The sequence below is a fragment of the Phyllostomus discolor genome, chromosome 5 (assembly GCF_004126475.2).
Source record: "Phyllostomus discolor isolate MPI-MPIP mPhyDis1 chromosome 5, mPhyDis1.pri.v3, whole genome shotgun sequence".
Lineage (NCBI taxonomy): Eukaryota > Metazoa > Chordata > Mammalia > Chiroptera > Phyllostomidae > Phyllostomus > Phyllostomus discolor.
In genome coordinates, this window is record NC_040907.2 from 154,045,433 (window position 1) to 154,073,241 (window position 27,809).

General features: G+C 55.7%; 2 protein-coding genes across 12 annotated transcripts in view; both read right to left on the bottom strand.

Moving 5' to 3' along the window:
• Window positions 1–1,960: 1,960 nt before the first annotated feature.
• Window positions 1,961–20,586, bottom strand: KCNIP2 (potassium voltage-gated channel interacting protein 2). 10 transcript variants are annotated; one of them, XM_036027196.1, is made up of 10 exons: window positions 20,216–20,586; window positions 6,710–6,805; window positions 5,787–5,840; window positions 5,027–5,151; window positions 4,531–4,600; window positions 4,283–4,353; window positions 4,051–4,158; window positions 3,784–3,888; window positions 3,585–3,647; window positions 1,961–2,242 (listed from the first exon to the last, which is right to left on the bottom strand). In XM_036027196.1, exons 1-10 carry the CDS (start codon window positions 20,286–20,288, stop codon window positions 2,093–2,095), a joined length of 915 nt encoding a protein of 304 aa, XP_035883089.1. In that variant the 5' UTR covers window positions 20,289–20,586; the 3' UTR covers window positions 1,961–2,092. The 10 variants fall into 10 exon arrangements, with proteins under 10 accessions (XP_035883089.1, XP_028369844.1, XP_035883090.1 ...); XM_028514043.2 differs by having other exon boundaries at window positions 1,961–3,272; window positions 20,216–20,585; XM_036027197.1 differs by lacking the exon at window positions 5,787–5,840 and having other exon boundaries at window positions 20,216–20,585.
• A 1,716-nt stretch (window positions 20,587–22,302) lies between these two features.
• The window catches only part of ARMH3 (armadillo like helical domain containing 3), a 186,528-nt gene continuing 181,021 nt past the window's right edge, over window positions 22,303–27,809 (bottom strand). For both annotated transcript variants that reach the window (XR_004903474.1, XM_028511632.1), the window contains 2 exons: window positions 26,193–26,309; window positions 22,303–23,983 (listed from right to left, as the gene is read on the bottom strand). Coding sequence is in view for 1 of the 2 variants with exons in the window: in XM_028511632.1 (XP_028367433.1) it covers window positions 23,891–23,983; window positions 26,193–26,309 (210 nt within the window). In the remaining variant the exon portion in view is untranslated. The remainder of the gene's footprint in view (window positions 23,984–26,192; window positions 26,310–27,809) is intronic.

A 27,809-nucleotide genomic window follows, 5' to 3' on the forward strand; every position in this document is an offset into this window, starting at 1 on the left:
AACAAACGGGCACAGTAGTTTCAAACTGAGAAGTGTCACGAAATAATAGCACCATGAGAGCCTACCGCAGTGTCGCTCTGTTTAGATTGTGACATGCACAGCATGCATCCTTACTGTGCCATAGGCCCTCTCTGAATAGAGACTTTGGGGACTGGGTCAGGTCTCAATCCTCCTATAAATGTGCCTGTTTTCTCTTCTGTGCAATGGGAGGCTGAAAGGTAGACAGGATCACAGGGTCTTAACTTAGGGCCCATGGATGGGCTTAAGGGTTACCAAAATAAATGGAGCCTGGCCAGTCGGCTCTGGTGGTTGGAGCATTATCCTGTACACAAAAGGTAGCGGGTTTGACTCCAGGTCAGACGCGTACCTGGGTTGGGGTTCCATCCCCAGTCAAGGCACATAAGGGGGTGGGGGACATAACGATGTTTCTTTCTCACATTGATGTGACCCACTCTCTGTCTAAAATCAATGATCATATCCTCAGGTGATGATTTAAAATAGTAAATAAATAAATAAATGCACTTTTTTTTTCTGTTTGGACAGTGGGCCCATATATCTCATCAGACCCTTCAGAGGGATTGTGACCCAATGAAACCCAAGGGCCTAAAGAGCAGATAATTGTGTGATGTGAGTAGGGTCAGATGACAAAATGATGGACTCTGGAAGAAAATTTTTGTTTCTTGGACACCATGCCTTGTCAATGTGTACGGTAATAGAAGTAATAGAACAGGTGCCTCTATATAACCTTGGAATACAGTTAGTAAATGTTGGAATTCTTTCTGTAATGTACGTCTGTAAAAACAATCTCACTCAAGACATCCTTGGTTTAGAGCTACAGGTTCAGTTGGGTACATTTGCTGGTGGCAGAAAAATTCTGCCTAAAGTGGCATTAAACCACAAGGAAAGATATAAACTCAAATATAAAAGACATGAGAGTTGATGGAGCTCTAGGCGGGGTCTGTTTCCCCTTCTCAGGGTCCCCTCGGTCCTTTGTGTGTGGCCATTTGATCAGGTTGGCAGGGAGATGGCCATGCAACTTCCAAGCTTAACGTCTTTATCACCGTTCCTCAGGGACAGGAGAGGGTGGGCTGTTGCAGGAGGAGGTTTGAGAGCAAAATCAAATGCAACGAGAAGCATGATATTCCTTGATTTCAGTCTTGAAACTGAGTTATAGCCAAAGACGAACTATGGATGGGGAAGCTTACTCACCATAGGACAGTACCCTAGAGCAGGGGTGTCAAACTCATTTTCACCGGGGGTCACATCAGCCTCGAGATTGCCTTCAAAGGGCCAAAATAACTTTAGGACTGTATACATGTAACTACTCCTTAACTGTTAAGGAGTTGAAATTACATTCGGCCTTTTGAAGGCAACTGTGATGCTGTGGCCCCCCCATGAAAATACGTTTGACACCCCTGCCCTAGAGGAAGGATGGGAGGGGCCTACCATTGGCAGCTACCTCTCTAGCAGCAAAACAAAGAAAGGTTCCCCGCCCCGCCCCCCCCCAGGAAGTTTCTGTTACCCTAATGTCACCTGCTCCATGGTAACCTGCCCTCTGAGTCCCCACCATTCTTGACTGGAATAGAAACACAAATGTATGTCCACACTGCAGGTAAGGTTGAGATGTTTACATAACAAAATTTTCACTAGAAACTAAAGGGAATTTCCCCCTCAAAAGAAAACACTTGGAGGTTAACTGATGTCTGTAAATTAGAAATTCTTGATTCAACTTGTAACAATGCCTAGACAAAGGCAGCATTGTGTTCGGGGCATCGCTATACATCTCTAAGGTCAGGTAGGTCTCCAGCCCTTTCAGAACCCACGTCTTGGTCTTGTGCCAAGAGCTGGCCACACTGTGGGAAAGAGGCACTTTCTTTCAGAGCTAAAAGGCTGCAGGTGCATGAGTCAGAGGTCGCGAGGTACGTGTGGGGTAGGAAGGACAAAAAGGCAGAGACAGAAGCCTATGCATAGCCATTGTGTTTTATTGGATCTGGTGTATTTTTTTATTTTACAAAATATACAGAGGAGCCAAAAATGCAAAGCAGTCGACAGTGTTCTGACGGGAAAGGCAGCTCTCTGGGGGCCCTTCCCCTCAGGTCCTGGCTAATGGAACAAGCAGGTCTATTAAGGAGTGACAGCATGGCAGGGGTGCTGCTGATGACGCAGGGCTTGGATCCTCTGGTTCCTGCTTTCTAGGTATGTTCAGGGCATCTCTGGGTAGATTGAATAGTAAGAGGAGACCCTAGGTGGGAATGAGGAGGCTATTTGGGGGGGTTGGATAAAGCCTGGGTAGATCAAAGATTTTAGTGAATGTCCCCACACTGGTTCAGATGCTATGCCAGCCCCCCTCCTTCCCTTTTCTTCTAGCGCATTCACTAGATGGTCCCCGACTCACTCCATGCTCGTGGGCTGAACCTTTGGGAGGTATCAGCCAGGACATCTCCCGCCCATATTCCCCTCCGGCCACCACTACCATACAAACAGGAAGGAAGGAGAGGAAGAAAATCTGGGGAGGAGACAGACATCAGGATCCCAGGCTTTTCTGGGATACTGAGCACGGAAAATTTGTGGGGTGTTTCCAAGGAGAAAAGGTCTTCTGAAGAGCCTAGAAATTCATATTTTTATAGCTTGGCGGCAGACCCATGGAGCTCAGAGGGACAGCGGGCATGCCTTAGCTCTCACTGACAACCCCTAGGCCTTCCTACTCTGCACTCCAGCTACCTCCTAGGACCTAACCACTGGCTCAAGCCCCAAATTTCTGCCTTTACATCCTTGTCCCCTCCTACAGAGCTCTCACAGGCCCTGTTCTGAAAGGCCAATCCATGCCAAGGACAGAGCGGCTTCTCTGAGAAGGGAGTCTTATGGAAAATGTTTATGAGATCCGGGATGGGAAAAGCACCATAGCAGGAGAAATTCTGTCTAGTGTTGCAGTTTCTAGAGTGGGGTGGGCGGTGGAGAACCACTTCATTCCTATAGCAGGGGCACCCTCAGCACTGAATGTCAGGCAGGAAGGGGGTGGGAGCTGTTGGGAGTTGGGAACACCCAGCAGATGCACTCTGCCCACTCCCTGGCCCCTCTGGCTCCACTAAATCCAAGGCTCTTGGATTCCTACAGACCTTGGGCAGGGCTGGGATGAGGACAGACCCGGGGAGAGAAGGGTGCGGTCCAAGTGGACTAGGACTAGAGCATGGTCGGCGGACACCCGACCCCCCCATGCCGGGGAGCTAGATGACGTTGTCAAAGAGCTGCATGGACCTCATGATGTTCTCATCCTGTAGCCATGGTGTGGGAGAGGCAGATAGGAGAGAGAGAAAGAGAAAGAGATCGTCAGAGACAGGGAGAGAGACACTGAGTTATAAATGCGGACAGTCAGAGACTGAGAGAGGCAATGAGGAAGGAGACACCCAGGGAGACCAGAGGTGAGGAATGCCAGGCCTCCCTGCCCCCCCCCTCCGTTGTGAAGGAACAGGCTTGGGAGTGGGGTTGGTTAAGGGCATGATACTCTGCCCAAAGGAGCCTTCTCCTACATCATTGAATTAGACCCTGAGTCCAGACCAGGGAAATGTGGGGGCGGAGACCTGTACCTTTTGACAAGACTCAATGAATTCCTCGATGGTCACCACCCCATCCTTGTTCCTGTCCATCTTCTGCGAAAAGGTATTCGGGGGGGATAACAGGAGGGATGGCAGGAGAGAGGCAGGTAGAATTCAGGTAAGTTCCCCACTGGGACCGCACCTTCTTCCCTCTACTCCAGGACCCTCCAGCCTACCCCACCCCAAGTACCTGGAAGAAGCTCTCCACGTGTTCCCTCGGGGCCTCCTCCCGGAGTGCAGGATACGTATACTTGCCCATCATGTCATAGATGGACTTCATAATATCTAGCATTTCCTGTTAGGCCAGAAAAGGAGAGCCTCAGAGCCTACAGCCTCCAAGCCGGGAGGCCCAGGGCCCAGGGCAAGCATTGCCTTTGCTGATAATGCGCATGTGAGTCTCATTTCCTTCCTGTGGGCCTTTCACACCCCCCTCCAGCTCTTCAGTTGCCCTGCACACCTCCTTGGTGATGCAGCCGTCCTTGTTGAGGTCATACAGGTTGAATGCCCAGTTCAGCCTGTCATCTATGGTTCCTCGAAGGATCACGGACAAACCAGCCACAAAGTCCTGGGAAGGAGGCAAGGGGGGAATATGTCTTCAGATACCGTTCACTCAAGCTCCTCTCCAAGTCTGGCCCATATATCCTGGCCCCGGAGCCCCAGGCCTCCCTGGCCTATCTTCTCCAGCTCACCTCAAAGCTGACGGAGCCGTCGTGGTTGGTGTCAAAGGCATTGAAGAGAAAAGTGGCGTATGTGCTGGAGTCTGCAGAACAGTGAGCCAGTGAGCTTGGCTACCAGACGGCAGTGGACTTCTGACCCCCGTGGGGCTCCCCAAACACCTCTTATCATTTGGCATTCCCAGGTGCCCCCCACAACCCTCTCCCCAACTCAGCCTAGAGATGGACAGACAGCTGCTTCCTGTGAGGCCTTGGCCCCTCACCTCCTTGAGGGAAGAACTGAGAGTAGATCTGCTTGAAGTTCTCCTCATTGACAATTCCACTGGGACATTCCTGGGCAGTGGGGAGACCGGACTGAGGACACAGACAAAACCTCCTTCCCCATCCCTCCCCTTTCCAGCACAGAGAGTCCCAGAGAGAGACAAAACCTTCATGTCTCCAGGGGGCTCACCGTGGAGCTCTTCTGATGGGGGCCAGATTTCTTCCCAACGGAAAAAACAAAAACAAAAACCCACAACAAAACCTAACCGGACTGTCTACAGGCTCCGCCCCTTCTCAAACAGGCCAGAACCTCCTGCTAGACGTTGGGACTGGGGGAGGGGAGTGGGGTGGGGGTGGAAGAGGAAGAAGGGGATTCTCTCTCCCCCTCCCCTTCTGTCTCACACCCCAAAGCCAGGCCACCTTTCTGATTGGTCCAGGATAGGCCTCGCCCCTCCTGTCCCACCCCTCTCCCAGTTTGGCCTTGCTTTTTACACTCACGTTCTTGAAGCCCCGGTACAGGACCTGCAACTCTTTGCGAGTGAACTTGGTTTGCTCCTGCAGCTGCTCCAGACCCTCGGGCCGGTGACACACGGTGGACAGTTCAAACTCATCCTCCACGCTGTCTGTGGGGGTTGGGGGGGCGAGGGAGGGGGAGAGGCGCGCCTCAGGCCCAGCCCCTATGACCCCTCTTCAAGATCACCGATCCGTAAATCCCCCCTATCTCCAATACCAGAGACCAGCCTGCCAGTTCCCTGGACGTGAAAGCAAGGAGACAAGACTCTGGTCAACTTCAGGGTCTAAGAGCAGGCCCGGCCCAAGGCCAGGCCTGTCTCCAGAGCCAGGGATCCGACCCGGCGCTGGCCTCTGGGCCCCTGGGCCCTGGTAGGAAAAAAAGGCCCCAACCCATCTTTATCCCGCAAGGGGCTGGAGTAGTGAAGACAGGTTCTGAGAAAGGGCGTCTGAGGATCCAGCTTCTGTGCCTTCCCACACCTACCCGGATCTGCCCAGTCCAGGTCTTGCCCCGCCCAGATTCCCGCCTTCCAGAGCCATGCTGGAGCCATGCCCCGCCCAGATCCAGCCAAGCCCCATCTAGACCCCACCCCTGCCTCCACCTCCTGTAAGCCTTAGCCAAGGCCCCACCCCCGGCCCCATCTCAGTCCCCAGAGCCCCCAACATCCAGTCCCCCAGGCAAATGCCCCCACCCCGTTCTCCCAAAGCCCCCCACCCCGCCCCCGCCCCCACCAGGAGAGTAAGTCACCTGGATCCAGCGGGCGGGGTCTGTGGGGGCGTAGGGAGGCTGGGGCGGCTAATGCTGAAGGGAGCGCACTGTCACCGAGAAAGCCGAAAGCCCGGCCAACTGCAGACACACACCTTGTCTGTCCCTCCCACTCACTGCAGATCTCACAAACCTGCGTGTTACAATGCACACACCCCAGCCCCGCACGCAAAAGCACACGTAACGAACGAGCACAGGCATACACGAAGTGGACCCCACGCACGCCTGCATGCGGCACTCACGCCGGTTCTTTTTCCGAATCTAAAACGACACTCCAATAACTACAAAAAGGGCCTGGATGGCTTGCAAAATGAAGTACGATCCTACGACATGGACAAGGCCCAACTGAGAAAACAGGCCTGGAGACAAAGGGAGGGCACTCAACTGGGAACCAGGCTGCCACTAGAAAATCCAAGTATCCTGGCATCTGGCGGAAGGCGGGCTCCATCCGCATGGGCGACATGCACTTCGACAACCATAACATGCCCAGGGACGGGGCAGGAGGCCAAAGTCACAGACACTAACCCAGCTAAGCCACGCACAGGCGCACAGACCCGAACAGCCGCCTGGACCAGCCCGCAGCACGTCGGTCACAGCACTGGGCTCCGGCGTCAGCCGTGCCACCCTGGCCACGCCCAATCACACAGGCCCCGCCCATTTCGCACACAGGTGCCGCCTAAAGACACTAGGGCCCCGCACCCCAAACTGACCATGTCCCCACACTGGGCCTCCTCTGAGGACTGTAGCTACGCCTGCTCACTCTCGCGCTAGCCAGTACCCACCCTACCAGGGGGGCACACTCGCCGCGCACGCGTGCACACACGAGCACACACACAGAGGCCCGCTCCAGTCACACGGTCCCACACGACGGGCCCCGCCCCAGGAAGTACAGGAGCGGCACTTGCTTTCACTGACTGAGGGCAGGGCTTGGGGCCCGCAGCAAGGCAGCAGCTTGAGGAACCGCTGCTTCAGCGCTTTTTTAGTGGGCCCTGGAGGGTGGCCTGGGAAGAGAGAAGACCCCGGGAAGGCACATTAACCCCCACTGCCCCTCGGTTCCCTGTCCCTTTCCCACCACCACACATTAACCCCGGCTGGGGGCGGGGTGTTGGGGAAGGTTGAAGGGGGATGGCAAAGGTAGCTGAGACCAGGGTTTGGGGAGCCGGGCAGGTTTCAGAGGCATGGAAACCCAGGGAGGCAGCTGGGGTACCGTGCATAATGGGACCCAGCTGGAGAGAGCGAGGCAGCTCCGGGCAGGTGGAATCGGCTTCAGTGTCTGCTGACCCAGTGCCCTTGCCTCCAATGCTAGGGCTGGACCTCTGAGTGTGATGTCCAACCCAAGGACTGCCCGGGTAGGAACACCTGTCTCTCTCTCTCTCTCTCACACACAGACAGGCATGTAGAGTGACACACAGAACAGTAAACCACAGAGTGATGGATGCCACACAGTGACAGCTTGACACCCAGTCACTCACACCCTGTGGCCTAATTAAGCAGGCTTCAACACATGTGCGTGCACACACATGTGCTGACCTAACACTCTTTAACGCAAACACACGGCTGTGGCCTGGGAACACCATGGCACACAAGAGGAACTGCACAGGCCATCCTACACACAGTATGATCAAGCCACACAAAAACACACGACCCTGGGGACATCATGACACAACATGTTAACGCCACTCTGGGACCTTATAATATTGTGACACACACTACGGTCCCCAGGACAAGTGCCCATTATCATACTGTGACCTATGCGCCCACGCACCCAGACACTAAGGCTGCATGCAGCTCAATGCAGAAGCCCCATCGGTCCAGAGGATGCCCACCTTTCTTTCCCAAGGTACCGGTATCTTCCTGCCAGTGCAACAGGGTTCCCCAGCAGCTAACTCATCCATCCATCCTGAAAGTGCCCCTTTCCAGTCCTTTCCAGTATGGTCTACTCTTTGAAGGTGAAATGACACTGAACTTTGAGGCAATAAGGACCTTAAGATAAGTAATTTAGTGTAACGTGGGGCTAGCTGGAGCCCCCCCCATCACACTTCCTCTCCTTCCCCCTTGCTTACACACACGTCCTGCAGCTCTCATTGCACCCTAAGGAGCCCCCCACGTTCATGTGTGTCTGTTTCCTGGCTGCACCCACATCCAGACTCCAGGGCCAGAGTCCGCAGACACTGAGGCTGGCCTCAGTCCACTTCTCAAAGGGCCCAACTTTCTCTGGTTAAAGGTTACTCAGCCGTCTCAGCTCCCACACAGGCTCCGCCCTCCCAACGCAGTTTCCACCCCCAGGATAAGGTCTTGCCCGAGGTGGGTAACTGCTGGGAGTCATGGCCTTCTCCCACTCCAACTGGTCCTCTCTCCCTCCTCCACAGCAGGAGCTCTGGAGAGGTGGGAGGGAGGCAGTGGGCTGGGTAGGGGATCGATGGCGGCCTGGCCCCTGGCCCAGGGCTCCATTAGCCCAGACTTTGGTTTCCCGAAGCTGAGGCTGTATTGCACCTGGGGCCTCTGGTGCTACGTAGAGCTGCCACCAGACTGAGGGGGCAGCTCCCCCCTTCTTCCAACCTCCTCTTCACACGTCCTCCTTACCTGCTCCCAAGACCCAATCTCCTCTAGGCTCCTCTAAAGATAGAAAGAGAAAGGGGCTGCCTTCAGCCTATGGGATGCTGGGTTTCCTGGATAACCCCTCTTCCCACCAAACAGTCTAAAGGGCATGGTAAGTTAGAGCCCAACTGATGTCATCCAATCATGATTGGATGAGCCCTGGCTGGTGTGGCTCAGTGGAGTCCAGTGTGATTCCCAGTCAGGGCACATGCCAGGGTTGTGGGCCAGGATCCCAGTCGGGGGCAACCTATAGATGTTTCTCTCCTTCTCTTTCTCCCTCCTTTCCCCTCTCTCTTAAAAAAAAAAAAAAAAAAAAAAGATTGGAGGAACCCTAGTTCATCTAGGACCAATTCCTGTTCCCCACCCCAACAAACGCAGCAGAGGATGGGGGGTGAGCGAGAGGTCTTCTGCTCCTCCTCAACACTAGAGCAGTGCATGGACCTTCATCTCGTACTGCCTCCTTTCACATGTTTTAATTCTTCCCTGCAGTCCCCCTGTCATGGTTCTTGCCTGTTCACCCGTCCCTGGTGGAAATGGGTACGGCCACGCTATGGAGCTGCACAGTTCTTGGTGTAGAGTGGAGGGAGAGGCCCAAACTCTCCGGGGGAGGCAGAACACGTCCCCCTCTCCACCCCCAACATCACTCTCCCCACTTGAGTGGAGGGCTGATTTCCCACTCGCAGTGTCTAGGCCCTGGGTGCCATTCTGCCCTTGGACGCTGAGGGCAAGTGGGCGCCTGGGAAGCAGGGTCCTGAGCCCACCCACCCCCTCCCTCCTGCCGGAGCAGGTCTATAAATGTCTCATTCATGCTGTTCTCCCTCTTGTCCCTCCAGAACCCACTGCCCTCCTGAGTCTTGGGTGTGGAGCTAGTGATGCTCAGGGAGCTTCGGGAACAGCCACGTACACAATCCGACACCCATGGGGCAGCCACACACATGCTGTCCCCCCAGGCACGGTCACATCCACCATCTGACAAAGCCACACATCCTGTCACTGTGACACATTAAATTACATTCCTGTCACATACACAGGCTCACACAGTTACATGCTTTGCCTTTTCTCGTCATACACACAGACACACAATCATACCCCCTGCATCTCTCACGCACTGAGTCCACACGTGCTCTGTAACCACACCTGCAGGGATGAGGCATGGAGAGTCCCACACACCTTCCCAGCCACTGTGGGCCCCTGGCCCCAAACGGGACTCCCTAGAAGTCTAGTGGTATCTCGGGATCCCCAGAACCTCCTTCCTCTACTCCAGATACCCCTGCCTATCTCCCGACCCCTCCTCATGCCCCCCAGACTCCCCTCATCTCCATACCCCAGTCCTCCCACACTGCGCCCCCATCACTTCCCCAAATACCCTGTCCCCTAATCCTCCATCTTCACCTCTGTCAGACACCTGGTCCCCCAGATTTCCTCCTCACTTCCCCCAGATGCTCCACCCCAGAGTCCCCCTCTCTGCCTCTCCCAGAGGCCCTGTTCCCCAAGCACAGGGAATATGCTTCCTGTGCCCTGGGAAATACCCCATCCCATCACCAATCTGCTCGTCCCTGCTCCCAGCCAGAAGTGAGAGCAGCCCCTCCCCAGTGCTGGTGGCGGCTGTCCCTCCTCCAACCAGCAGCCCAGACCTGCCCAGGACACCTGGGTTACCTTCCAAGGAGACAGGCTCAAAGAGCCCAAACTGCTCCAGGACCTTGACAAACAGAGCGAGGACCACAAGCACTGCGACCATCTCCAGCCCTTCCAGGTTCATGGTGGGCCCGGGGCATGGCCCCCATCGGCAGAGACTCACACAGGCCGGCCTGGCCCTTGGGCTCCCCAGCGTGAGTAGGACCGCCCGCAGCCTCCCTCCCCCTCTCCCTCCCTGGATCTCCTCCCTCTCCCCCCTTCTCTCACCCCGCCCCTGCCCCACTCACCTACCAGCCACAACCTCCCAGCCACAGCCTCCTCCTCTTCGCAGGCCACCTCAGCCTCGCATCTGGCATCTTCCTGGGGGCTTTTGGTGTGAAGGATCTGGGCCAGGCCAGGCCAGGCCAGAGGAGGGAGGCAGTGACCTGCCTCTGTCCCTAAGGACGCTTCCCCCAGACACCCTGTGGCTACTCTGTGCCCAAGGGAGGAGGCAGAGGGAGGAGCCGCGCTTGGGGAGAAGGCAGGAAAGGGCAGTGTGTGCGAGAGAGGATGCGCTGCACACACATAAGTGATAGATGTGGGGGTCCGAATATCTCAGGGGAGTCTGGGTGTTTTCTTGCGTGCGTATTCCTGTGTTTGTATGGAGAATGCGTGTCTATGTGTTTGCACATGCTCGTGCGCCTATTAGGTGTGTGTTTAGGGGGATGTGACCCGAGTGTCTATGGTGTGTGTGTAAGAGTGTACTGGAATATTTTGAGTGTGTAGCAGGTGTGAGGAGTCTGTGTTTTAGGAGGATTGTGGGATGTGGGTCTGCAGGCCGGGAGATGATATGGATGTGCCCTATTATTAGGTGCACGGGTCTATGGTGGTTGTGTAATTGTATCTGCATGGAACTGGATGAGAATATTATAGAGGAGAAGGCAGTGACCTCTCCCGCCGGGGAGGACACCATCAACATCGATTGTGGTTGCCATAGAGACTGTGTGGGGGGGGAGCACCCTCTTCCCACAGGCCACAGACAGGGAAACTGAGGCCCAGGGAGGGACAATTAGGTCCAATAGCCTAGGCAGGAAAGAGGCTACTTAGCCCTAGCACAGCTCCATTGGGGGGAGACTTATTTTGGCTGCCTTCGTGACCAAGAGACTCTAGCACCTTGGGAGAGGAGGAGTGGCTGTGCTCTGCCCTTCCCCCTGGCTGGGGCCTCACCCGGGAGCTGCCAAAGCCCTGCCCGCTCCTAGGGAACCATTACTGAGCAGATGGAGAGGCCCAGGGTGGAAGGGAAATCTGAACCCTCCAAGGGCCCACCCCCCACCTCCACCTCCTGAACAGTCCTGGAGCCCCTCCTCCATCCCGCTCCTTCCTGGTAAGTGGTGCTGGTGAGTGTCGGGTGGGGAGAGGCCTGCAGAGCCAGTGAGCCAGGGGACTGGAGCCACGGAGTTACTGCAGGGCTGACCAACGCTGACCGAGCGCTGAGTACGAGCGAGATAGAGTACTTTGTGCTTAACACGTTATTATGTTGAATTTTCACAATAAACCTGTGAAGATGGTGCTGTTATCCCTAATTACAGGTGGTGAAACTAAGGCAAAAGGAGGTCCCATCAATAAGTGTCCGAGCCTGGATTTTAAACCAGGCTGACTGTGAGCCTGCGCACTCTGAACCACCCACCGCACCACACTGGCTCCCGTCCCAGCCCGCCCGCCCGCCCCTCCAGGAGGCTGGGTTTAGGGGGAAGGGCCCCAGACGAAGCCCTCCTTCCTGGCTCGGCTCCGGGGAGAGTGTGTCTGAGCCGCGGTTGTGGGGCTGGGGTTGGGGGGCCGCTGCTTCATGAGACTCACTGATGTGTAGTTCTGCGGACCTCCGCTGGGGCTTCGGCGTCCGTTTCATACCCGTCTCACCCCTTCTCTTCCCCCCACCGACAGCCCTGGACGGCGTTCCAAGGAGGATCGGGAAGGAGCGCAGCCTCAAGCAGGCGTGACCCTCTGCTTCCCCTCCTCCACTCCCCCCCTCCCCCCACAGAAGAAGTGAACTCAGGGGCTGCTTTTTGATTCTCCCGCTTCAGAGATTACAGATCGACAAGTGAAACCAGCGAATAGTTCCTGTCACCGTCCAAACTGCACATCTAGCAGTTAATACCTTTCCCCTTCCCCTCATCAGCAGGTTCCCGCCCCCGCCCCCCGCCTTTTTTTTTTTTTTTTTTCCAGCCAGTTTGGCCTCCTCACTGTCTGGCTACGTGCGTGCCTTTGCTCTTGCTAGTCCCTCTGCCTGGAATACCCTCCCCTCTGCTTTCCTTCTGTACCACAGCTTTCGTCCACCCCTCGGAGGCATCTTAGATTCCCATCCCTTCAGAGCCGCCAGCCCCCAGCGGGCTCTCCGTATCTGAATTTCTACTGAAATCCATGTTGGGCTCTCAAAACTCAGCACCTAAGTCTGTAATATTACTACTGGGAACAACAAAAGGAGGCAGCTTAGCATGCTAGGTAACCACACGGATCAGTGTGCCGGCTTCCCTGGGTTCAAATCCCAGCTTTGCCTCTTAATTTTAAGTTGCTATTAAATGGGCACGTTCTTAACTTCTGTGTGCGTGAGTTGTTCATCTCATATGGGTGCTGGGAGGAGTAAATGAATCAATGCATGGAAAGCTGACGGAATAACTCCTGGCCCAGAGTACATGCTAAAGTGTTTGTGACTGAAAGGGCAAAGCCAGCCCCATTTGCTACGGTGGCACCATCTGCCTAGCAGGCCTATGACCTTGTTAAACATGACTGCCATTTCACTCTTCCGAGCTTGTCCCCAGGACTGGAGAGGACTGGAAGCAAGAACAGCTGGTCTCCCTACGGCCACAGGCAGAAGACCACATTAGAACAAACTGTAGCCTCAGGTTACAGCGCCCCAATAGCCCAGGGGCCAAATGGCAACCTGATCCCCACTTTTTTTAGGTTTTTATTTATTTGTAGATAGAGGAGAAAGGAAGGAGAGGGAAAGAAACATCAGTGTGTGGTTGCCTCTCATGCACCCCCTAATGGGGACCTGGCCTGCAACCCAGGCATGAGCCCTGACTGGGAATCGAACTGGTGACCCTTTGGTTTATAGGCCGGCACTCAATCTACTGAGCTACACTAGCCAGGACCCCCACCCTTTTTAATCCAATTATAGTCCAATAAAAGCTCAAAGCACCCACCCCTCAAGACTGGTGTATCTCTCCACAACATCCCCTTCTCCTTTCTTGGAGGGTGACTAAAAACTTTATTCTCTACACTTTCTTCTCTTTGTGAATCTTTCACAGCCCACATCACCAAACCACCTTAACAGTGACCATTACTGATAACATGCCACACCCTCCTTACATTTCCAGGGCACTGAACAATTCAGACGTTCCCATATTGTTCTCTCAGTGGCTTCCCATGATGACCCCACGAGGTCGGCAGAGTGATTCACGTTGTGCCCATTTTACTGATGAAATAAACAAGGACCAGAGAGACAAAGGGACTTGCTCAGAGTTAAATGATACAGATTTGAACCCAGATATATTTCTGGATCAATCCTGCTTCCTCAACTGGACTCTAAGTTCCTAGAGGGCCAGGCTGTTAAAAAATCGGACGTGTATAGATCGAACGCCAGGCTCCATGCTGGTGCCTGTGGAACGAGGGTGAACCAAACGGGGCTTGGCCCCCACTGGGCAGCGAGTTCTCCCGCTGAGGGAGCTACACGCCATCTATTCATTCAAAAAGTACTTGCTGCATGATGCCTACCACTTGGTAGGAACTGTTTGTTCCAGGCAAGGCATAAAATGAGCTATAGTAAAAACTTTCTAAGTGGGAGGCCTTTCTAAGTTGGAGAGGGTATTTTTTGAGCTGACTCTTAAAGGGTGGCTAAAATGTCACCAGGCCACCTTAATAAAGGGACCAGCATTTATTGAGCATATTTTGTGCCCTGGATACTTTACATACATGACCTCACCCAGCCCTCATAACAAACCAGATAGTTGGGGTCTATCATTCCTGTGTTTACAGCTGATATGGTCAGAGTGAGTAGTAATACACCTGTTCTGCCAATGAAGAAACTGAGGCTCAGAGAAGTGAGTTTCCCAGGACAGCACAGGTGATGAGGGATGGATCAAAACTTGAACCAGAACCAATAATCTGCCAACTCCCTCAGGCCATCTCTCCAATGGATGTGGGCGTGTCAAGAAATCCTGTGGGTGCCCTGGCTGGCATGGCTCAGTGGATTGAGTGCCAGCCTGCTAACCAGAAGGTCACCGATTCGATTCCATCAGGGCACACGTCTGGGTTGTGGGCCAGGTCCCCAGCTGGGGACATGCAAGAGGCAACTGATTGATGTTTCTTATGCACATCGATGTTTCTCTTCCTCTCTTTCTCTCTCCTTTCCCTTCTCTCTGAAAATAAATAAATAAAATCTTAAAACAAAAAAAAAAAGAAGAAGAAGAAGAAATCCGGGGGGGTGACTGTGGCTTAGCCACCCAGGGGAGCTACAAATGATAAGGCCAAAAGGGTCAGATTCCATGGAGCCTTGAATGCCAACCTCTCCCACTGAAAGAGGCAGCACAGTAGCATCTCCCTGATCTCAGATGCTGACTCACGGATGGACAGACTGACAACCTTGCAGCCAGTTGCCCTGTCCCTGACCCTCCTCTTCCCTCTCTCACCCCTATTCTCGACCCTAGAGACCTTGACGCTGCCACTCAGGGACTCAGCGTCCTAAATCACCAGGCTTCCAGTGGGAGGGTCTGTCAGAAGGAAAAGAGGAAGTTGTTTTTCAAGTTCTCCCTCCTCCCCACTCAGCAGCCTCTCAGGTCCCAGGGCCCCGTGAGAAACTCGCCCAGGTCTGTCCTCCCAAGCATTCCCGTGCCACTTAGCTCTTTACTCAGAGGAGTGAAGTCTTAATGGAAACACATCAGGCAGAATGAGGGCTCAAGGGAAAACTGTCTTTCTTTCTTTCTTTTTTTAAAGATTTTATTTCTCTTGTGAGAAAGGGAAGGGAAGGAGAAAGGGAGAGAAACAATTAGCTGCCTCTCACAACCCAGGCTGCGCTGTCGCAAACTGTGGAACTGGCCCACAACCCAGGCATGTGCCCTGACTGGGAATCGAACTGGCAACCTTTGGGTTCACAGGCTGGCACTCAATCCACTGTGCCACACCAGCCAGGGCAGGGGAAAACTTTCTTGAAGCATTAGGTGGGCCCTCCCTGGGTCTCTCAAATCTCACCAGAGATACTCCTATCATTCAGTCATTCAAACCTTATGGGGGGGGTCCACGCCACCCCATGTAACTGTCCCACTTTTCCATCTATCCTTGTTCCCCGAGTGAAGATCCCAGCCAGTGAAGATCCCAAAGCCCTTCTCTCAGTCCCCCAGCCTACTGTACCCCAGCTGGGACAGAAGACACAGCAGCCCCCAGCTGTATCAGGTGATTAATGAACTCCCTGGGCCTTTGGGCTATTTTGGGGCCTGGAAGTCATGCCTGCTATGATTGAGAGCTGGCCCCGCCTGGCTCTGGCCATCTGTCACTGGAGACAGGCCCAAGCAGTGGGCTTGGGGGATGCATGCTCCCCAAGCGACTTCTAAGTATGGCTCTGTCTCAGCCTCATCTCCCCTCCTTCTGGAGAGGCCTGTCTCTACTCCAGGGGCTCAAGTGGAGTGGCTACCTACCATGGTGAGAGCCAGAGAACTACAGCTCCCAGAATGCCAGGGGGCTAGGCTGTTTTGGTCTCCCCAGGCCAGGTGGGGAGGCGATGCTGGGTTCTGTGGGCCCTGCCCAGGCAGCCGGAAGGAAACCCAAGTGGAGGTGCGCACAAATCTCAGCAGTGCCACGATATGACACCCATAATCCCCATATCAACTCCACAAATCCCACACTAAACTACAGCCTTGTGAAGGCTACACAACTAACTTTGTGTGCCGCAGGAACCCCCAACCCAACTCTAAAGCACAAAGCTCTAGGTTCGTGCAGTTTCACTGTCACAGAATCCCGGGGATACGCAAAGCTAGGGACACACAGCCCCAGCGTTCGCAACCCCAGTGACGCATGCACAGCCCCCTTAGGACAGACTCCCAGAGACAGACAAAATGGTGACATACACTCCTCAGGCCACATGAGTCTATCCACCCCATCACGCGTGAGCTCACTAGCTGAGTGCATGCTGGTCCAGCCCTACCTCCCCAGTCTTCTTAAGAGCCCATTAAACTGAACAACTCAGTTAAGGGCTGTGCCTTTCCCCTGCTCTGCTGCAAGCTTCCTCCTTTATCCCTGTGAGGGGCTTTGCCTCTTACACGCGCTGCTGGAGGCCCCCTCCTCTGCTATCAGCGAGATGCCCTGCACGCTCCTCCACCATTGTGGGGGACCATGATGCCCCCTCTCCTTTCCCCCTTGACGACCCCTTACCTCCTCCACCTTCTCTGTAAGGACTCCTGTCCCGAGCTCCACTTCTGTGAGAGGTATTGCCCTTTAAACCCTTTGAGAGATCCTGCTCCCTCGATCTTTGAGGAGCCCTTTCCCTTCCCTCCTTTTTAAGTCTCCTATCCCACTTCGCTCATTTTTTGAGAGGTCCATCCCCTTTCTCCCTTCCTCATACCTGGCGACAGTGACCCAGTCACCAGCTGGTAGAGGGATCGCGCTGCCTGCCCCAATGGGCTCCGGCACCTGCGGGGGCAACGGTTCATGGTTCCTCCGGGAGCACAGTGGCCAAGCTCCTCCCCCAAGTCCCCGGGTGGTCCGGTCTCCGCGGTACGGGAGTGGGCCCTGCCAGGGCGGCGGCGCCAGAGGGCGGGACCTGCAGGACCAGGACCTCAGACAGCAGAGCCTTGTTTCGCTCCAGGTCTTCTCCGGGCCACGCGAGGGGACCTCGCCCCCGCCGCAGCATCTACAGCACTGGACCCCAAAGTTCCTAGACTGAGGCTGAAGTGGAGGTGGGGGTGGGGGTGGGGGGGCGCGCGCGGCGCAGATTCTCTTCATAGTCTTCTTTGGGAATATTTCCCGGATTTCTGGTGGGGAAGGGAGGCACCCACAGGTTTTGAAAAAGGAGTTGGGAGGGGGGAGTTAGCCTGATCTTTTATTGCTCTTCTTCATCCCCTCCTCTGCCTATCACACCCCTCCTCTTCCCGTTTTGGCAGAGATAAGAAGGGGGTAAGAGGACACAGTTGTCATGGCAACTTCCCACACTTCCATACTTCCTGGACCAATGGGAGAGGGAGCAGAAGGGGGGAGGAGGGACTGACCAGTGCCTTGGGGTGACAAAGAAGGGCAGCAGGGATGTGACCCCTCTGGTCTGTCTCCTGGCTTCCAATCCCTTTCTCATAGCTGTTCCTGTTGTGTCCCTTTGTTGTCCCAGCGGATTCACAGACTTTCCCGTCATGTGCCGACTGCTAGCCAAATGCATCAGAAGCCCCCTCTCCTTCGTCTCCGCCCTGACCCCTTTCCCAGATTTCGTCCCCATCTGGCTTTACCCAAAGTAAACCTCTTCAAGGACGCACTAATGTCTTCACACTCTGGGACAGCCTACGGAAGGGGCAGAGTTCCACTCCTCCGACTGGGAGCCCGTATTTTCGGCTAAAATATCTTGCATTTATGAAGCGAGAGTCACTTCCGAACTCCCTGCAAATCTTGCCCCTTGATTTGGTGACCCCTCTTCTGATTCAGCGCCCCAAGCTGAGTATGACCACACGGGGGCGCCCCAGTCCGGGGAACGATATTTATGGCCAGAAAGACTTGACTCCGACTCTGGAGATACCAGGCCCAGGGACCAGAGCTCAGGCCTTGGCCAGCCTGGTCCCAATTCTCTCCCCATCTTCTCCAGTCCACTCTTTTCTTCCAGCTGGGAAAGGCCTGCCGCTGCCTTTCCCCACCTTGCTGCACTGCCTAGCGGCCATGCCGGGCAGGTAAGACTAGAGGGGTTAGATGCCGGGCAGGGTGGCTCTTGGACTTTCTCCACCCCTAAAAGTCGTCTCCGTCTGCACTGGGACGACACTTTGGGAACTTAGATGGCCCCGTTGCACCTCCTGCCAGCGCGTTCTTCAGCACCGCGGACAACGACTCCCTCTCCGCTTCTTTCTGATCAGGCGTCTCCAAGCACACAGCGCTTTAACTCAGGGGGTGCCCCAACACTATTTGGGACTGCTATAAGATCACCCTCCTTCAAAAGGAGAGCTCCTGGGAGTCCTATTTCTTCTTTCCAAGCCCTGTGTAGAGCTATATACAGAAAGGATGCTTATGACAGGAAACACGGTTGCCAACATTTGACCTTTCTATTTCCCTCGGGAGGGAGGCAGGCAGGAAGTAGCATTCCCCATTTTACAGAGAAAAGTGAGGCCCCAAGAGAGCAAAAGTCGTACGCATATAGCTAGTCCTCACACTTCCATCCCTGCACCTTCTAATACAAGTGCTTCCCCACCTTCACCCAATCAATCTCTGATTCAAACAGCCACGTGGAGAGGGGACGATTCCCTTAAAGGGGAGAATCAATTAAAGTGGGAAGCAAACACTGGCTAATGTGGTGCTAATGAGGGCCCTGGGTCCCTCGCCGCTCTCAAGGATCCAGAGATGGTGAGAACAGTTCAAAGCAGAGCTAGACAGCTGGACCTTCGGATGCCATCTAGGTCTCAGGCACATCTAGGACACATCTGGGGCCGGCCCGGGCCCGAGCGGAAGGGCTTCCCTTTCTGGGAGTTACCATGGGGACGAGGCCCTCCGCAGGGTCAGTGAGTCAGGGAGACACTTTCCAAAGGCACTGCATTCTAGCCCTATACCCACCCCCAAGTCTTAACCTGGCTACCCTCGGCACAGACAAGAAGGATCACGGCCCCCTTCTACCTCCCAGCTGGTGCACACGCAGGGGAGAGACCACCCCCTCCCATTCTCTATTGCAGTTCTTGGGCAGGCTGCACAGTAAAAGACAGAAACACACATGCATGGAAATGTACACAAGTGTCACCCACACAAACACATGGATCTGCCTACCAAACCCAGCGATGTGCATGGGCACAGAGGTACTGGTCTCACAGCTCCCCCGGTGTGGGGGAGAGGGTATCTGGGCAGCAGAAGGGTTTGGAGGACAGTTACAAGGGGAGGCCACATGGCACCTTCCAAGCCTAAAGTTTCTATCTTTGGGTCTGGAAAAAAGGCAAGAGGACGTGTTTTCCTTCATTTTGGGGTAAAGTTCCAGTACAGTTGTTGGGTGTTGAAGGAGCTTCTGTTGTAAAAATGATCTCTGAGTACTTAATGTGGGGAGAGCCTGACCCAGCGTTAACCAGAGCTCCCGGGTAGGGGCCAGGTGCTGCTCCCAGGAGCCAGGCCGGGCAGCTGGACATTCAAGTCCCTGCTTGGGCCCACCTGGGCTATTTGTGGAAAACGTGGGGTGAGCAGTGGTATGTACTAAAGATCCTCTTCTGCAGCAGGGAGCCAGAGAGACAGCTAGCTTAAGACACATCACTGACACTCACAGAGCCCCACTGAAGACACCACATGAAAGTATACAACCAGCGTCAAAACACCAACATAACCGGCACAGTCTCACAATCACAAAACACAACGCAACCCACCGCCACAAACACTTGCCCCAGGAGTTCACAAAGTCTTACAAAGAGACACACCACCACGAAGTGAAGCCCTGGCACATCCTGGCAGCCACATACCGCTTCACGCCGAAGCACAGACTCAAAGCACAGAGTTGCACATGGAACAGAAACATACGGTCAAACAACTTCATTAGTACAACCAGGGCACTACGCAACCTGCTCCATCTGACGAGATCATGCGACTGCACAGCCACATACACTCGCACTCACCCTGGCCGTCACCAAGCCCAGGGCACATGGCAACCAGCTGTGGGAGGCGCACACACATATATACACAGACACACAAAGAATGACAGGCACTCACTCACGTATCACCTCCCACCACAACCCTCCCTGCCTTGTGTCACAGGGGCCCACACCTGCTGCCTCTCCCCACCTGCCCACCTGCTCTCCCCACCCTGTTACCCCACCTTGGGACCCAAGGCTTTAAACCCCAGTGTCCTGGGGCCCAGAGCAGCCGGAGGGTGTCTGGGAATGGGGCAGAGTGTGTGCAAGGGCTTGGCAGGGGTCAGAGACATAAGGGTCTGCGGGGGGTGGAATCTACCCTCCCTCCAGCAACCCCCCTCCAGCGACCCCCCTCCACCGACTCACCGGTGAGCTGGTCATAGGATCCGTCCAGGTCTCGGGAATCGGACAAACTCTCTTTGCGACCCTGGCCCCGCATGGCCCCCGGCGACCCCCTCCCGTCCCGCCTGGGCCTTGGGAGGGGGCGCCGGGTGGCCAGGATAGGGCGCTCACACGGCGCCCCCTGGTGGCGTAGCACACGGAGGGGCTGGGGGCCAGGAGAGTCCCGACTGGGGTAGAGAGTCTGGGGACCAGGAGGGGTCTAGGGCCCACCCGGGGTTCCTGGGGCAGGAGCGGAAGGGAGCCTTGGGCAGTAGGTGAGCGCAGAGCCTGAGGCAGAGCGGAGCTGAGCAGAGCCAGAGCCGAGCCGCCTCTCTCCTCCCGCCCCCTCCCCGCGGCTGTCATCGCTGCCTCCCCCCTTTGGCGCTGCCGGGATTGGCTCCCCCTACCCCCGCCCCCTCCTCTTTGCAGCTCGGGGGAGGCACCCGGTGAAAGGGTGAGCTGGGAAGTGCGGGGATGGAGACAGGCTCTCCAGCAACACTACCCCCTAAACGTGAAGCCACGGGCCTTGGGGGTGGAGGAGAAAACAGGGCCAAAAAGGGGCCCCTGTGAGGAAACCCCGCCCCAATTCTCAGGCACTCTTTCCCCACCGCAAGCACGGGTCAGGGGGTCTCCGTCGGGGTCTCCAGGAAGTCAGTCTCTGCAGCCCCGATTTTTCTCTGTTGTGCGCCTCTGTGCCCCCACCGCCAATGCCCACCCTGCTTTAAGGGGCCTGGGGATGCAGAGGAAGGGTCAACCTGGCCTCTAACTCAGGCTTAGCTCAGGCCAGTGGACCACAATTTTCTCCTCTGAGAAAAACCCCGACCCTCACCCGCCCCAGGACCCTGTCTCCCGGCCCTATTCATTCCTTCTCGGTGTCTTCTTTCCTGGTCTGATGACCGCCCCCCGCTGGCCAACTGGGGAGCAAGGGGAAAGAAAGTCAAACAGATCAGTTTCTCAAGACTTTCTTGCTCTTTGTTTCTTTCCATTTTCCTGGCCTCCTCTCTTCTATCACCTGCTCTGACCTAGGTTCCTTCTGTTTTCCTGAAGATTTGAGGTGTCGCGGTGTGGGGGGGACTGGGGGTTTGGGGATCCAGGCGAGGATCCACAGTGGGGAATGTATGTTCGTGTTACGAGTCCCATTCCCTTAAATTAGCTCCTTTTCTGACGCCCAGGCTGGCACGGTGCTGGCCACCTCCGGCTCCCAGCCGCGGGCTGGCTGCTGAATGGCTGCGCCTCCTCGTCTGACCTTCCGCAGGATACCGCCTGGGCTCCTAGCCCAAGCCCCGCAACGCCAGAGAGAACAGAGGTGGGGCAGTGTCTGGGGGGTCTGGCTTGTGTGGCGGTAGTGTCCCAGGAATTCCTGTGTGCCTTGTGGCTCCTCTGGAGGAGTGGCCTGTTGAGACTGAAAGTTTCAGCTAAAATGACCCCAACACATTTAACTTCTTCAACTGAATTTAATTTTCAAGTATTTGACTCAGTTAACAGGGCCGGAGTTATGGTGGGAGGTCGGGCATAAAAGAAAGGGACAGGCAGCCAGAGGGCTGTCTTTGGGAGCAGTGTCCTGCTCCTGGCTGTCCCCTGGCTCTGCAGGGTCCTGCACAGACAGGCATATCTCTGGCACAGCACGGGCAGCTCCTTTTGAGGTTGGACTCTAGAAGAGGATGGGACTCCTGTTTAGAGTCCTTAGAGTAAGATGGGCCAGAGATGCGTGGGCCTTTACAATGGAATCCTTTGTTTATTACCTCATGCCCTTGACCTGCCCTTATTCACATTGTAGGACAGACTAGCACGAGTCCATGAGCTGCCCAAACGAACTGGCTGTCCTCAATACCAAGTGTGGAGATAAGGGGACTGTCTTCTCCCTCCTTCCACCCAGAAGGCATGGGAGACTACACCTCCCAACCGAATTTGCTTCCTCTGCAGCCAGGAGAGTCTGTGAGGATGGTGGGGCGGGGGAGCCTAGCCAGATGGCACCAGCACCTAGAAGATTACTTTAACTTTGTCTTTGGGAAGTGAGTTTGGGTAAGAGATTAAGAAGAAGAAGGGGGAAAAAAAAGACACTAAAAAGACTGTCCCATACAAATCAATTTTTAATACTTTCAGCTTGCCACCAGCTGCCAGCTCCTCCAGGGTTTACCACTGTGGAAAACACTAAATGTCCCAGGCTGAGCTGTCTGTCTAGTGACCAGAGGTGACCCAGCTGCTGGTCTCTTAAGAATCTACGTCAGTCCGGGGCAGCATGTTGGTGGAGTCTCTGGTCCTGGAGCATGTCCGCTCCATGTCGGAGCCCGAACTCGGGTTCCAAAGCAGGGCAAGTCTCCCTCCCCTGAGGCTTTAGGGGAACAGCAACCAGGAAGGTCCCGGGCTTGCTCTCACTGCCGGATCCCTGCACTTCCTCCCGACTCCTCCTCCCTGCCATCCTGAGGCTCCAGAAAGTGTTTCAGAAAGGGAGGATCTCCGAGCGGCAGCTACAGGGTAGGGAAAGCCTACAGTAGTCCGTGGAGGCTGTCCAGAGGAACCACAGGCCAACTTCTCAAATGCCAGGAGACTTGCCCGTGGCTCCACCCAGAAAACAGGTAGACACGGAACAGAACGGCCTCTCCCGGACGCTCACCTGGCCTCTGGTAGACACGGGGCACTCTGCCCCCAGCAGGTTCTCTCCCTCCCAGGCACCAAACCACAGCAGGAGCAGATTCCTCCCCAGAGGAAATTCTCAGGCAGGCTGGATGTAAACAACAGCCGGGTGCGGGGGTGGAACTCTGGAGGGGAGCTGAGCAGAGGCAGGAGAGGCTCCCAGAGGAGGGGGTGGCTGGGGAGGTGGGGAAGCTGCTGGAAAGGGAACCAGCAAAGTAGGCACCTGAGGGTTCCAGAAAACCTGCCAATGTTTATTTCACACACCCCCCACCCCAAAGACAGTCTAAACCAGATTGAAAGTGAAAAGCTCAAGTTGTGGTCCTACAGTGCTGACCAGCCAATGGGTCGGAGGGCAGGGGAAAGCTAACAGGTACTCCTGGTACCAAGATTCGAATCCAGAAAGTGGTGGCCGGACAGCAGAGTGCTGGGTGGCTTCTAATCTTCGGTCTCCCAGAGAAGTCAGCTCTGGATTTAGAAAACAGAAAAAAGGTACTCCATTCCTACCCTACCCTGAGCCTGAGCTAAGAGTCCGAATGACTGGACAGAGGGCCAGCAGGGGCCAGGGAGACCGGTTTCAAGCCCAGCTCGGCCCCAGGCCAAAAGAAGCAGAATTAGTTCCACCTGGATCTGAGAGCCGTCAGTTTTCAGGAGCCCAGGAGAGCCATGGATCCCAAGTTGCTGGCATCGCCCGAAGGCTTGCCCCAAGAGCGCCTGAAAATTGGTCAGTAGCCACAACTTGTAATCTCGATTGGAAATGTGAGGGGATGTCCAGGGAGCCCCCTGCCCCTGGACATGCCCTATATCCTCGAAGGCTTCTCTCTGTGCCCACCCCTCCCTCCCCAGTTACCCCTGGCTTCCCCTCCTGGCACCTGCTGTCCCAGCTCCACTGAAGTGCAGCCTCCACCAAGAGAACTCGGCATCTGTGTTGTCCTCCAACCTTGGGGGCAGCCCCTCTGCCCCGCGCCCCCTCCAGCCCCGCAGTCTCATGGGGAAGGGCGCACAGTGGCTGCTCAGGCTGGCAGGGCCTCAGGAGATGGTGGAGAACTCCTTGAGCAGGACCTCCTGGCTGAGCGTGTGGAAGGCCAGGTTTCTCCGCACGTTGGTGCTAATGGATCGGACCTGGGAAGGGGTGGGGGAAGGGAGGAGGACACAGGCAGAGAGAAAAGAGGAGAGCGTCATTACAAACAGTAGAGGGCAGTGCCTGGGGCGTGAGGCCATGATTCAGTGCTAGACGTTTCTCTTAGGAAATGAACCCTTAACAGCTATCACCCCTGTAGGCAAATAAGCAAACAGTTCCGTTTGCTGATAGTGAGAAGAAAAGAAGAGAGACAGAGAGACCGAAACTCTCCAGTATGGAGAAGAGGATCTGAGCGCCTGGCGAGGCAGGAGCTGGCAGACAGGGAAGGAGTGCAGGGCAGGCCCCCGTCAGGGCCGTGCAGAGGACGACTGGTGGGGCCAGGGGTGTGGTGCAGGAGAAACTGGACTCCAGCTCTAGTGTACCTCCCTTTGGATGTGCTCCTAGTCTCCTTACTCCCCTTTGTATTTACCGACTTCTGGGGGGTTGGGAAGAATGTTTAGAGGTGCAGCCTGTGCCTGGCACAGACGGCAGGAGTATGATCCACGGAGGCCAAGGAGTGGGATCAGGTCATACAGCCGGTGGGTCTGAGGCCTGGGGCAGGACCCGGGTTCCCCAGCTCCTAGTGCAGCGCTCTTTCCACACCACAAACGTGCCTTCCCGCTTTGGAGGGAAGTCTGGGGGGCACCTCGGCTGGGTCCCTCCTGCTCACCTCACATGCTTTCTACCCACGGACCCAGAACCCTGCACAAAGGGGTGCCTGCGTCAGCAGGGACAAAGGCCCGGGGAGAAGGGGTCGGGGGGGCCAAGCGTGTTACACTCCGTGTGCACTCTGAGAGGGACCCAAGGAGACGCGCTCACGAGAAACAGATGTGAGCGCTGCACGAGAGAAAGCGGGTGGGGAGGAGGGAGAAAAAGAATGCACATCTGTGTGGGCCCCAGAGCCCAGGAGCTTTCCCTCGGTTTCTGCTCTGCCACGGTGACCGCAGCGGAGCAGCCAGCTGGGGGCTGAGGGTGGGCGGCATGGTGGATGGCCAGCAGCTCCAGCTCATTAGCTCTCAAACGCAAACAGACCTCTCCGTCCCCTGTGCCAGAGGCACAGATACAAGGAGAACTGAGGGAGGCAGCGGCTGACCTCATGGAGCCTCGAGACAGAGCTCCTCTAGCCCTCTGCCCCACAACCCCCTTCACCTCCCAGGAGCTTCCTCTTCGTTAAATCTTGGCCCTCGGTAACTGCGCATCACCCTAAAGACTGCTAACAAACCCGTAAAGATACTCTGCTATCTCCTTACACTAATGGCTTCCCCTTTCCCGACTAACTCCCCCAGAGTACGTCTTCCTTACCCTTGGGAAGTCCCAAATCCCAGGAATGGCGTGTCAGGGTCAGAGCTGGGCCTTGTTCTGTACAGCACCGATGGGCTAGGACCCCGCACCCCATCTCGGACTGGGCACGGAGGAGTGAAAGCTGGACTGCCGCACTCTCTGGCCCAGGGGAGGGAGGTCGGAGGGCACGGGGAGGGAGGTCGGAGGGCACGGGAAGTAGGTAGAGAGGTCTGTGTGTCCTGGATGTTCACGTGCGACCAGGCAGGCGAAGTGGCAGGACTTCAGGGAGGCTGAGCTTTCTCTGAGAGCAGCTCTGAGCCAAGCACAGAAGGACCATCCACAGGGTGAGCCCAGCTCCGTGGAGAGAGGCTGCCTGGGAGGCGGAGTAGGAGGCAGAGCAAATGCTCACTGGCTCCAGGTGGCCGAGGGTGGGGGCTGCAGGAAGCTGAGTGACTGGAAAGTGGGAGTGGGGACAGGGAGCAAAGACTGGAGAACTAGATGTGGGGGGTGGCGGGGGACGGTACTAGGACCAGGAGCCAGCTAGAGATTTAGGAAGTGACTGCATAAGGAGAAGAATCAATCACTCTCGTTAGTTTCCCTGAGGACAGGATACAGAGTGATGGGCCAGAGCTGCCACGGGGCCCACGGTCAAACCCCAGGCCCAGCTGGAACAGGGCAAGGGCTGTCTCCATGCTGCTCACGCCTCCTTAGCCTGGCCTCGGTCCCCAGGGCAGTACCTTCTCCCACTGCCTGGCCCAGGTCTGCTCTGGGAGAGAAGCTGCACACCCAACCCAGCAGACTCCTCAAGTCTCACTTCAGCCTTTGGCAAACTGCAGTTGCTCCCCAGATGCCCACCCGCACAGCAGAACCCAGTGGCTGGGAAAGGGCCCCGGAAAGACACAGGTAGAACCGGAGACGGGGCAGACTCACCAGCTCTTTGAAGAAGGCCGCTTCCTTGTGCTGCTCCGAGTAGCGCTCATACTGGTCCAGGCCGTCCTGCAGCTTCAGGGTGAGTGTGTCATAGTTGGCTCGCACGACCTCCAGCACCTGGGGGAGGTCAAAGGCCAGCAGGGCTTAGTCCAGGCAAACTCCAGGTCACTGGGCCCCATGCATGCCCCTCCTGCTGCCCTACTGCCCTGAATTTAGCCTGGGGCAATACCCGCAGGAGACCTTGCTCACTACTTAGCTCCCCTCCCCTCCCCCAAAAACTCTGGCCACAGGGTGCAGTTCCTCAGGGTTCCTGGATTACTGTCTCTTCTCTTCCACTCCCCACTCTTCCTGCCCAGTCCTGCCCTGCCTCCGAGGCTGCTAACTCTGGGTGTGGTAAGGGCATGAGAAGAGGTCACAGAATAGGGAGTGTCTAAGCTCACCAACACCCCACGTGTTCTCAGCTTTCTCTGGCCAGCTTATCACGGTTGCTCAGTGAGGCTTTGCCAGGGTCTCCTTCCTGTCCCCTTTTTGGGAGCCACCTTTCCTCATTCCTGGAACGTTCCTCAGCACCATCTGCCACTTGTTTTCATCCCTCAATGACAACTTGACCTTCCTATCCATCGCCTGGGTCAATCTTTTGGGTATCCCAGCCTTCGGGTATGGGGGACACTTTCGAGACTAAGCTAGAGATGACGTCATCTTTTCTTCCGGTGAAGGGGTCTCTCCCCCACCGTGCCTCTCTCTGACTTTCTGTGGTGGGGATTCAGACCTCCACTGACTCTAGGAGCTTGGATCTCTGTGATTCCAAAAGGAAGGAGCTACCGTAGCTGGTCCTGATGCGACTTTAGTTCATAAGACCGTGAATCAAAGGCAAGGACAATTAGGAAGAGAGGCCCTACATCAAGTTAGAAGAAATGAGCTGGGCAGAAAGGAGGGGCCAGGAGAGGGAATGGCTTTGACTGTGGTCATCTGGGGGACAGCTGTTTTGCAACTCGGTGGGACCTGGGAGGGAAGTCTGTGGCCCACGGAGGTCTCCCAGCTCTGCTGCGGTGGGGAGCTCAGGAGAATGAGTGAGTGATGGGGGAGGCTGAGCTCCAACGGCAGATGGGTCTGAAGGGTCAGCCAGAGTCAGGGCCTGTCAGAGGGCTCAAAGATGCCTCTGGGCTATTCTCACCCATTTGGTCTTGTGCCAGAGCAGACTTCGCTTGGTAGCAAATACTTCTGCCTGCCAAGAATTCCTGAGGAGAGGGTATGGATGGAGGACACAGGGAAGGCTGTGTCCCGAGTTTGCAGGGGAAGGACAACCAGGGCAGGTACTACTGGCCCAGGCTCTGGGCTCATTACCTCCAGACACCGAGCTCCTCAAGGCGACTGTGCCTGGTTATGTACCTGAAGACCTAATCTCTCTGAGTGGCCAGTATGGGCTGGCTCCTTTGCTTCGAATGCCATGTGAAAGCTCCATCAGCAGGAGGCCCCGAGCCCAGCAATGGCAGTCAGTCACCCACAAAGTGCTCCGGCCCTCTCAGGCACCTGGGCTGTGCTCATGGCTGCAATATCCACAGCCACGGCCTTGGCTCAGAAGCGAGTGGCTTGAGCCCAGAAAAAGGCACAACTCCT

Coding starts and splice junctions, on each gene's coding strand:
- KCNIP2 (XM_036027196.1), bottom strand. CDS start 20,288: ATGCGGGGCCAGGGTCGCAAAGAGAGTTTGTCCGATTCCCGAGACCTG. Junction 6,806..20,215: donor ATCCTATGACCAGCTCACCG/GTGAGTCGGTGG, acceptor CTCTCTTCCCAG/GCCACCCTCCAGGGCCCACT. Junction 5,152..5,786: donor ACCCCGCCCGCTGGATCCAG/GTGACTTACTCT, acceptor CAACCCCCACAG/ACAGCGTGGAGGATGAGTTT.